The sequence below is a fragment of the Pempheris klunzingeri genome, unplaced genomic scaffold (genome assembly GCF_042242105.1).
Source record: "Pempheris klunzingeri isolate RE-2024b unplaced genomic scaffold, fPemKlu1.hap1 Scaffold_889, whole genome shotgun sequence".
NCBI classification, from domain to species: domain Eukaryota; kingdom Metazoa; phylum Chordata; class Actinopteri; order Acropomatiformes; family Pempheridae; genus Pempheris; species Pempheris klunzingeri.
In genome coordinates this window covers 1578-12616 of record NW_027255364.1, presented here as the reverse complement: position 1 = coordinate 12616, position 11039 = coordinate 1578, and the positions used below count along the sequence as shown (strand labels likewise).

At 44.3% G+C, this 11039-nt stretch overlaps 2 protein-coding genes across 2 annotated transcripts; both read right to left on the bottom strand.

Moving 5' to 3' along the window:
• Positions 1-125: 125 nt before the first annotated feature.
• LOC139225570 (protein ABHD18-like) lies at positions 126-6169 on the bottom strand (the record flags this gene model as incomplete). The annotated part of the gene is made up of 9 exons (XM_070856347.1): positions 6032-6169; positions 3211-3319; positions 2044-2128; positions 1838-1938; positions 1431-1506; positions 1207-1291; positions 699-726; positions 347-485; positions 126-215 (listed from the first exon to the last, which is right to left on the bottom strand). Coding segments are annotated over exons 2-9 (696 nt in total), but the record flags the coding sequence as incomplete, so codon positions are not given.
• A 995-nt stretch (positions 6170-7164) lies between these two features.
• On the bottom strand, positions 7165-10699 carry LOC139225569 (immunoglobulin-binding protein 1-like). Its single transcript, XM_070856345.1, has 3 exons — positions 10213-10699; positions 8666-8998; positions 7165-7793 (listed from the first exon to the last, which is right to left on the bottom strand). The coding sequence occupies exons 1-3, from the start codon at positions 10687-10689 to the stop codon at positions 7521-7523; spliced, it is 1083 nt and encodes a 360-aa protein (XP_070712446.1). The 5' UTR covers positions 10690-10699; the 3' UTR covers positions 7165-7520.
• Between the last annotated feature and the right edge of the window lie 340 nt (positions 10700-11039).

Sequence of the window (11039 nt, the reverse complement as noted above, 5' to 3'; positions counted from 1 at the left end):
ACAATGTATCTGATCAAGCCGCAGTATACACTTCCATCAACCAGCAAAGAGAAGAAAAACACTTAACAGATGATAGCCAAATGTGTCCTTATTGATCTATGTCAAGTAGAAAAAGAGTCTCTCACCGTGGTAAAAACACTTGAGGCAGTGGACCAGGACAAACAGGGAATCAGGGGGATGGGCTTCGGCCAGTTAGTCACTGCCAGGGATGCCATCTGGACACAAAGACACACGAGGGACTTCATGAAAAACATGATCTTTGGGGAGGATTAGGTATTACATTGGAACCACCTGAAACTAGAAACTGCTTAAACTAAATGGCATAATGTGTGCTTTGGTGACTCACATATCCTCCCATGGAGATGCCAGTCATTCCTAGTGGCCAATAACCTTCTCTCTCAAGCCAACTGAGAAGCACCGATGACTCCAGGATCAAAGCCCCTCCCATTACAAACAGGTCCGACACGTTCTTTAGACTGGACCGTCTGAAATATAGAAAGTAAAGTCCCCATACAGTTTAACCAGAGATTCAACAGAATATGCGCTTGAACGACACAATGAAGAGGTGAAATGTCATTCTATCTCATGCTGTGATCAATGTACATTTTCTTATTTGATCCACTCATATCTGAAAATAAACACTCAGCCAACTGGTAATTAGTCAAACAAAAGACAAGTGTGAAGGGGCGTTTACTTACAGTTGGTCTTTGGGTTTACGATAGCCATGTAAAAGGTCCGTCAAGGAATAAAACAAATGTCTGCAGACAGCGACGTCACAGAAAGATTACAAGAAGACACAAACACATGACCAGAGGATGGAGTTCAGGTGTGAGTGTGAATGGTTGTGTCCAGATATGACTGAATAACGTAATGATCCTTCAAGTGGAAATAAACTAGAATGTAATCCCCAACCGATTTTACAGTATCTGTTGTTCACACCTGCTTTATACTTTACGGAAAGCCGTCTAAAAAAGGTACATAGCGGGACGTGTGTGTTGTTAAATGGGCAGCCTTTGATCTGAGATGTGCTGCTGATGTGTTACACACAGCCGTGGATGACGGCGGTGCATCAGTCCTGTCACGGCCTCCTTTCTGACTTTCTTTTTAGCTTTTCATATAGATTCTCTTTTCATGAGTGAAAGTGTGTTAACATAACTTTAAGAACAGTGGCATTGAGGCAGCTGTGAAAAGACAATAAAAGGATATAGTAAGGGTTCTCCAGAAGCAGTGAAGCCATTCCTGCCTCCTTGATCATGGGCCTGGCCATCAGGGTCCGCCGACGCCAGAAGAACTGCACACACACACACACACACACACACACACACACGCACACACGCACACACGCACACACGTCACTCTTATCCAGCATTTTTGGCCTTGGTGTACTTAAAGTTTAAGTTGAGGCAAGGTAAAAAGCTTAAGAGCCTTACATGGTCTCCAGTCCCAGCCAAGTGAATACATACTGGTCTGTTCTTCTGCCACCTCTTGGGAACTATGAACTGGAACCTGAAACAACACATACTGGATGAGGACTCACTTGGATGTGACAGCACACAAACACATCACGAGTGATCCCTTGTAACTTATTTGACATCGTGAAACTCAGCTGACAAAGTGAAATATGGCTGCAGTTATCGATTGATGTTGTTATTGTCCATTTAACGAGAACAATGCACAATACATTTGTTGCACCAGATTTGGAATAACAACAACTGGAATGGAAACAAATTACTGGCGAACATTTCATTATAATGCGCTGTGTTTTAGAGAGGGTGTTTAAACCTGTTTTATCTGTTCGTTCAGTATTAGAGGTAGAGGACGACGTCATGGTCTGTACCTGGCTTTGACCGCCTCTGTTGGCAGGATGCCTGGAACAAAGTGCTCCAGAGGAGAGATGAAGAACCCATCGTGAATCTGACAGTCGGCGTGGTCCTCTGTCTGGACACAAAGACACAAGCATGTGCACGTGTGTGAGAATAAAATAAGACTAAACAGATACTTACAGCGTGTGAGAGAGCAGCGACAGGAGACCAGGCGGAGTACCTTGTTTATGTAAATTGGATAATCCTTAGGCACCAGAAACTTGCATTTCTCTCTGTCTCCAATGATTTTACGGAACTCAAAGATTCTGAAAAACACAACCAAGCGAAAACATAGCAGTTCAACATCTGCACAGATCCAGCTGTTTGATCACTGAGTGCCAACAGAAAATGATGTGATGAAAATATAGTGTGATGAAACTGAAATGACGTGCTCCAAATCATCCCCTCAGGAGCCAATGTATGATTTCTCATTTGGCATACCCATGTTTGCCATTCACCCGCATTGCAAAATCGCCGATTACAGTACGCGTCTTGTATTCTGAACACTGGCACCTTTGAAACCACAGTATTGCTGATGCTCCAACTGCCCTTAGAGCTACAGCTGGGTGCTTTGATACTTGAGAGTAGTGAAAAATGCCTCAACAGCTGGTTTCTAGACTGCTGTTTTGAAGCCTTGGGTTTTGAAAGTTGGCTATTACCAACTTGGGATGTTGACTTTGCAGAGGCCCGCCCCTGATTGGTTAGGTCAAAAGGTAGCCCCGCCCTAAAGCACACCCTGCTTTCTAGTCAATTTCATTTTAAACGGGACATAATTCACAAAATGAACATCATGCTGTATTGAGGAAGATTTAACTCTAGCAGGACTTCCATACAATCAGAATACTTTTCCTACCAGTGAAGGTGTTGGCCACCTGCTGGCTGTTGGAAAGAATGCAGGTTAAAGGCACTTGCATAGTCTTTCTATGACACTACCCTGCTGTCGAGCAGACCATTTGTCGGTTACCACTGTTAATGTCCTTACAGGAGCAACCCAGTGAGTAAGCCACCATTACTTGATGAGGTGGTGTAACAGAGGCTCTGTCTAAGGAGGTGGAGCAGTTGTCTGAAGGTTCCCTTTTCGATTCTGGCATTTATACATTTCCATCTATTGATATCATCTTAAGCACAGCACAGAAGCACAGCTTGTATGTGGGCCTCGCTGGGTGAACACAGAAGTGAGCTCTGACCAAAGTCACTCAGCAGTCATCCATGCCAGTCTTCCCTAAGATCATAACCTTAGGTAGTGACAGACACTGTGGACAGAACAGCTGAGATGTGTTGAATGTGTGTGATCACGTGCTTCTCTATATCTCTAGCTGTATTTGGTTGTGTTCTCTGCTTTCCATACCTCTTGAGATCTTCAGGCTTCCCCCATCCCCCAATGAAGAGTTTGCTGAGAAGCAGCCTCCTGTAAAATATGTCCAATCTACTCACACCCATGGACCAGCACCTGGCATCTACACAGAGAGAAACACGCCTCCATCAGGTTGTGTAGAAAAATAACGCTTACAGGTGATATCTTTACAGGTTTCCTGGCAATGGGCCAACTCAAACTGAGCGCGCTGAATGGACGTGCTTGTATACTTTATATTGCTCCGCTTATCAGTGGTGCCTCTCCTGCTTCACTTGTTTGGTAAGTCACAAGGTGAGTCCACAGATTTATAGTTGTTACAGAGTAAGACCGCTGCTTTGTACAGAGTGGACAACAGCCTGATCTTTTTAGTAACTTGGGATGCAACTGTAAAAAACAAAAAAAACAAAAACTAGGAGTCGAGTGCAGATCTCCACCAGGTGATCTCTACCATGCCTTACTATAACCTAACCTAAACCTAAACCTATAACCACGGCAAGCTTTACAAGATATTGGTCCTCCTGCCATGTCTGTAATTGCAGACTCAATTTCTGCACAAGTGTCTTAAACTAGTTGTATCCTGTAACTGTTTCAATAAAGTTATTAAAATGTTACAACAACTTACAGTGAAGACAGCAGTGTAGATGTCACAAATGGTCATATCATGCTTAACTATAGCGGATCATAACATTTTGGGTATGGAGTAAATCTGTAGCAGTTCAAAACAAGACCACATTTTTCAGCGTCATCTGTTAAGAGCTATTGAACAGCAGCTTGCGCTCATGCACAGGGCCGGCTCAATGCACCGACTGAAATGCACAGGTGAAGGCACTTTGCAGCAGAGCTCCAGCGTTTTCACCAGACGCTGAGAACCTGTCGTCTCGACAACCACTTTTCCAGTCCTAGTTATTACTTTGGCACAGTCTGAATGTGCAGTGAGAGTGTTGTAGTTAGCTGCACTAAAGATCTGTTTAAAAGTGTCAGCTGAGGCGGCGCTCCTTCTTCTTCTTATGTTGTATTAATGTTTCGCTGCTTGTGCTTATCACTTAAAATCTATCGTTATTAACTAGCAGGTTAGCGGTTAACATTTATGTTAACGTTACACATATATTTGCAGGAGTGAGAGAAATCCCCTGCTACTGTTGATGCCCAGCGTGATGATGCAGATATTAGGAAACAGGAGTATAGTTGTTGTGTCACATGTCATTTTAAATGAGGAAAACTATAATACTATAATATTAGTCCTGTTATTATTCTTCATATATTAACTATTGTCAAGTTTTTCACTGTTACCATATTGCTAATTATAAGTCATATTCCTACTGTCAGTGCTATAGTTGCTGTTAGTCTCTCTCTCTCTCTCTCTCTCTCCCTCTCCCTCCCCCAACACGGACATAATTCCTGTTGAAAAGTGAAGTGAGTCAGAGTCTCCGTTCTCCTCCTGCAAGGTTGGCAGCTGTTGTTTGCCAACCCTATCAGTGGAAATCAGAGCCAAGTGCATGAGATGGGATTAAAACAGTAAAGCTTTCATATCTTTCTATTGTCTATAAGCAGCTGTCCTGTTAATGATGAACATTTTCTGCACTGTTCATCCTGAATACATTTTGTAGCACGTTAATATCAACTGCAATGACTGCATGTATGTAAGTTACACATTATAACTAGAACTATTTCAGAATACACCATAAAGAAAGCTGTTGAGATATAGTGGATGTGAACGGAATACATAGTTTATAAATCAACCTCATTAACTTTCACAAAATAGCTAATAAGGCCTATTGATGATGGTAAAGGAGTATTTTATCGTTGCTGAGGCATCCGTTGAGGATGTAAATGTGACAGTCGGACAAAAATGAATATTTCATCCATTTAGATGAAGGCGGCAGGCATGTGGAGTCACCTCACAGACACCAGCCCTCATCTTAATGTGAGAGCAGAATAGATAGAGCCATTTTTGGAAAAGTGCTTTGATATTAAATTATTAAAATGTGACTACAGTCTTGGACATTTTCAGTAGGAATCCATTTCAGCAAACCATTGAGAATAAATGCTGTGGAGCCGGACGTGAACACACTGTTTCGGCACAAGTGATTTAACCTTTCCTCTGTTCCAATTGTGCATCTGGAATAAAGTTCACTTCTGTTTGAGGATAGGCAGGAACACAAGCAGATTTTGGAGCCCACTGCGAGCTTCAGCCTGCCAAAAGAAACAGTTGTATAACAGCAGTTGTGCCTGTGGATAAATGAGCCCACTGGAAACATGGCGCAGGTCACGTCACGCTGACCGCTCTGCTGTCACGTGAGGTCAAACTTCAGCCGTGCTTCTGGTGCCGAACATTCACCGTAACGACTAGAAGAGAGGCGCCCACTGAAATGTGACATTTCTCGCCCTTTCCACGGACACAGTCAGAGTGGGGCTTTAGTTTAGTGGAAACATTCAGAAGCAATGACATTATGAATGATGCACTGAGCTATATATACATATACACATATATATATTTATATATATATAGTGGCTGCTGAACTTACAGCAGCACATCGCTAGCTAGCTGATAACGGCAAAGATAAGATAGTGTAAAAGGGTAACGAGTAAACTCTTCTAACAGTCACTAACGGTATATTATGCATATATTATGTGGTGTGTGGGAAACTGAACGTCTATGACAGCAGAGCAGACACCAGACTGTACGAATATTTTCCTGCTGTCCAAAGTTCAACTTAGCTAAGTAAGCTAGCTAACTTAGCCTGGATCATTCATTGCCGACAGTTAACGCAACGGACGTCGTAGATACAGACAGACAGGAAAACAGTAACGTTACCTCAGACTGTCACGTTACATGGACGGCTGCTATCCTCGTGGACTTGTTGGCTAAGGTTAGCAGCTAACGTTATCCTCAGAGGTCCTCAGAGGGCGACTGGCTGACACCCGCTCATTATTCGTCAAGCTGCTGCTGATGCTGCTGCTGCCGTGTGTCCTTCTGTGAAGAAGTGCGGAGGGACTTCCGGTCACAACATTCAAAAGAAACCTGTCCCGAACACACGTCTACTCGCTGGTGTAAGAGGTCTTATTATATTTATATATATTATATTAGGTCTTAATGTGGCTTGTATCAGTAGCTTCTGACAGCCCAGTGACCCTTTTAGATCACATTAATGTCCTCTTTGATCATATGTCTCAGCTCTCATATCATCAGCTCTCATATCATCAGCTCAAACTCCACATCTTAATCACCGACACCACCCGGAAGCATTACCTGTACTGGAAAAGTCAGCAGGCGCCTGAGGACTGCCTGTTCTTTAAGTCCTCTTGTTGTGTGTCTGAAGCAAACAGTGGTGCTGTTAGCTGTGAGATGAATGACTTTGACCTGTCAGAAAGAGAAGTCATGTGACACAGATCAGTGCTGTCAGGGACCAGGTCCCTCCACATCCTCTCCTTCAGGTCTGTTCCCTGGTTTAGGTCTGTATTTACTGGATATTTAGTTTCCTTATAGTGTTGCCAAGTGGGAGATGCAGAAATTAAAAAAAAAAGCAGTGATCCAAAGGTTCGATCTTGTACGGCACATTCTAGATTTTCCCCAAAGACAGCTACGTAAATTGATCACTGTATCTTGACAAATCAGATTGTGCTTTCACGCGATCTGAATGTAGGAACAGTGAAGTAAAATCCATTTATCCGATCAAACGTGATTAGTGGTCACTAGCTAACCATGGGCTCACTTTGAAACCACACTTTACTGTTAGATGGCGGCTTGTTAGCAGAGCCATATGTTAGTGTGTGTGTGGGGGGTGTGTGTGTGTGTGTGTTAGGATTTCAGGTGATTGTTAAACCATTGTTTACATTTCCAAAGGTTGAGGTCATTCAGGTTGAGGTGTGTGGAGGCCAGCGGTTCTCTGTAGCGATCTGTGGATGTTCTTAGCATGTTCTGTACACACCGACTGTCTGGCTCCACGGTTTGATCGGCATCTTTATTTTCCATTGACAGTGTTGGGGTAATACATACTACAAAGCAGAAACATTGGCATCGTTGCTGGGCTCCAGCTAAATCATAGAGTTTTACAGACTCGCTCACAAACATTACACCGCAGAGGACTGTTGAATCCAACATAGAGTGATGACAGGAAATGTAAAATCAGTTGTAGTGACTATCTGCAGGTAAACCAGTGAGCCCGACTGGACTGTTAGTGATGCTGTGGCGTTGCTTGGTTTGGTGACCTTCTCGTACAAAGAGTTTTAAGGATCCGAATTGTGAAGAACGTCCATTTCCTGGACCGATGATGGAGTTGAAGACAGGTCTGCCTGGGGATCAGTTAGCCCATGTTTTGGCGGTTTCCATAACCTCTCCGATGAGTGTCTTTCCAGTCATCCCAGCCTCTGGCTTTCAGCAGAGATTCCTCGTCATCGTTTTCGATGTTCTCCTCTTTTTTTTCTTCTTCCATCTCCTTTGCGTCAGCGTCCTCCTCGACGACGACCTTCCCGGGTATCCCCTGGTCAGGCAGGCGTCCGTGTTTCCTGTGCTGTTCATACCAGTCGTCTACTGTCATGGTGGGAAGGCTGGGGTAACCAGCTCCAAACACCCGAGCCTGTCGATGAAGCAAACACAACCACCATCTATCACACGCTGCTGACACCATATGAAAGAAACTACAACCTTGTTTTGCCTGTGAACTATCCTGTATGATCCTTGGGGCATCACTGTTAAGGTGGACTCTTTGTTGGACAGGTAGTTAATGTTAGGTTCTTGTGCTAGCATCATAGCAAACATGAGCTCACCACAGCTCATTTACAAAAAATCCCAGGGGGTGCTTACTGTTTCTTGTCTTGCTAAAGCTTTTTCACTTTACATGGGAACGAGGTATAGAGATGAATCTTAAAATGTGGGGTGTGCTAACCTTTGTTCTGTTTTGCTTTTACTGAAGAACATCTACTCACTGTCACCGTCAGTGTTAAAAGGCCCTTGTTCTGTTAGGTATGGTGTTCTCCAGTGATGCTGATGAGGTTCTCAATTTAGTGAGTAGATTAATGCAGCAGTAATATGATTCCTCAAACATTAGATTTAATAGGTCAACACTGACATTTTACTGCATTATGAGCACTTTAAGTGAATTTTGCTATAAAAACGTACATACCTTTACCTGCTAAGGTTTAAAATGCAGAACATTTACTTGTATTGGAGTATTTTCAAAGTGGAGTATTAGTACATGTGCTTAAATAATGTTTATCAATTGTTCTTTTTGATTGGGAGGTCAAAAACTCCACATGTGGTGGTGTTGTAGTTATTGTTCGCATGATACAATCTCTATATTATATTTTTTCAGGCCTATGAATTTCCAATTTCCCTTGGATTTTCTTTGTGTGACAAAGACACAAACTTAGCAGGACGTCCTACAGTTGACTTGTTAGCGCTCCGACGCACAAACTTCTTACTGATGACACCGTTTCCACATCGTCTCACCTGTACAGCGTCCTTGGTGAGGATGAAGGGCTTCATGGGGGGCCTGACTGGCTGAGCCGGCTGCTTGGCACCACCCTGCTTCAGACCATCCATCCTCTTTAGTATCTCTACCTCCTGGTCGATGCTCTCTATGTCCTCCAGACACAGAGTGATCCATCTCCGGACATTCAGAAGGTAAAAATCTCTTCTGACTTCATCGTCGGCCTGTCCGCTGTCCATGGCTTTGCGAACATCTGCCAGCCTGGCCTCCATCTCCTTCTTCTGACGGTACCGCTCGATCTTGGCTTGTCTCTGTGCTGCCATGGAAACCAGGTCTGATGAGGAGGAGACGGGCTGGAACAGCAAGCACACGTCACTGTTTAAATCATTACCAACTTCACTTTCAAACTATACTCTGAGTGACACTGACTGAGAACATGGGCCAAATAAAAGAAATACACATCTGACCATTTTTCCCCAAAGGTGGTTTCTGTGTTGACAGGTTCATGTTTCTGTTCAGTTATCTCGTTATTTGATGCTAAAAAAAAAAAAAAAAAAGGGTAGTGACATCATTACTGACAGCTAATCCTAACCCACAACTAAGTCTGGCAGGTTTATGTGCGGGGCATCAATACTGGCTCTGGCTCAAAATGATCTCGCCACCATAATATGGCAGCGCCTGTGTGCAGGATATTTATATATCGGTGGGAGGAAATGGAAGCGCGTCATTCACATGCACATAAAGCAATGCTTGTGTGATCTGAAGACTTTCTGTGTGTCCTTCACAATAAAAGCTGAGATACGCCAATGCTGCGAATGGCAGGACAGACGCAGAAATCACAAATGCAGATGAGCACAGGATGTCGCAGCTCAAGCCAAACCCACCCTGCAGCCTCTGAACACTGGACCACTGAGGAATCAGTGGTCCAGGGGTCAGACTGCCTAATGTGGCCAGCTGGTCTGTTATGCTGGTGTGTGCCGGGGACGGGGCGGGAGGGCGAGAGACACTAAGCGGGTTAGAAGGCCAGCTGAGGGGTTGGAGGAGGTGTTAGGCTGCACTCCCTGGAGGTGGTGGCAGGGAGGAGGATGCTGTCTGAGTTGGTAGGCATCCTGAACATCATCTCCCTCCTCTTCCGTGGCTGGTTAACAAACACTTATATTCCTACCAGTGGGCACCAAACTCATCCCCACTCTGTGTGTGTGTGTGTGTGTGTGTGTGTGTGTGGGCATCAGTGGACTGAACCTGCTGAGGTAACTGTACTGTAACAGTGAGATATATCTTTGACCTTATGGCTACATTCATCTTATGTGCCTTTTTTATATGCACCTGCTTAGAAGGGCCTACTTTCTTTATTTGCATGAATACTACTTGTATCTATGTTTCATTTGTCCATCTGTTATTACAGTGCACATTGACGGTCGCTGTAGCATCTATGCTAACTGTGTAATGTATTTAATGTTACTGGTTACTGCGAAGGGTCTCTCATATTAACATATCTAAGTACTTGCTAATGACCGAATGGTTTATTTGAACCTTCCCACACTTCCCACAGTCTCACTCAGCTCACCTTGGCTGTAGAGTATCCGTTAGCCGGCGCTTCGTCGGGACTCGTGTTTTCATCGCTGGATTTTGGCAGTTGAAACCGAGACACGTTGTACTCTTTACACCTCCTCAGGAAATCCATGAAGTAGACCCGGGCTGTTTGGACGATCTCCAGCCGCCTGTCTCGGCCGGTCTGCTTCATGCTCAGGGCTCCTAAGAGAGCGGGCAGCAGCAGGTATCTCAGGTCCGCCGTGGCGATTTCTTCCAGCTCTTCGTTGCGACTGAACAGGTCGAGCTGAGCCACCATAGCGGACGCTTCCTCCAGCAGGTTCATCCCGCGCTTCACCCTCACCTGGACACTGTTGGAGCCAAGCGCTTCGTTCGTACTGTCTACCTCCTCAAATATCTTCCACCCACGGTCTAGCATGTCGGATAATTTAGGAGGTTCTGCGTCAGAATTTGATGGCTGTCCACCATCGTTGATGTTTTCACACTCCGCCATCTTGTCTTGTTTTCCGGGTTGCGTCTTCTTCTTTTGTTTATTTTTTATTTTTTGCTGCTTCACACTCTAAGGAACATGACTGCCCCCCAAAGGCCAAACATGGAAACGACACTTGGAGGCCGAAGGAGCTGCAGGTTTTGCCACTTGATGTGAACACACAGAACAATCCAGACTGAACGCAGCAACTATCTCCCCATAGAGCTCCATGTTAATATTCCCAAGTTTACAGCAGAAATAAACATCACAGACACCTAACTCACACATTTAAATTATATTCAGGCTGTGTGGAGGTGTGGGCTGGTTTTGAGCTCAGCTGCAACAGGGAGAGTTGCAGGAGAATAGTGCCAGAC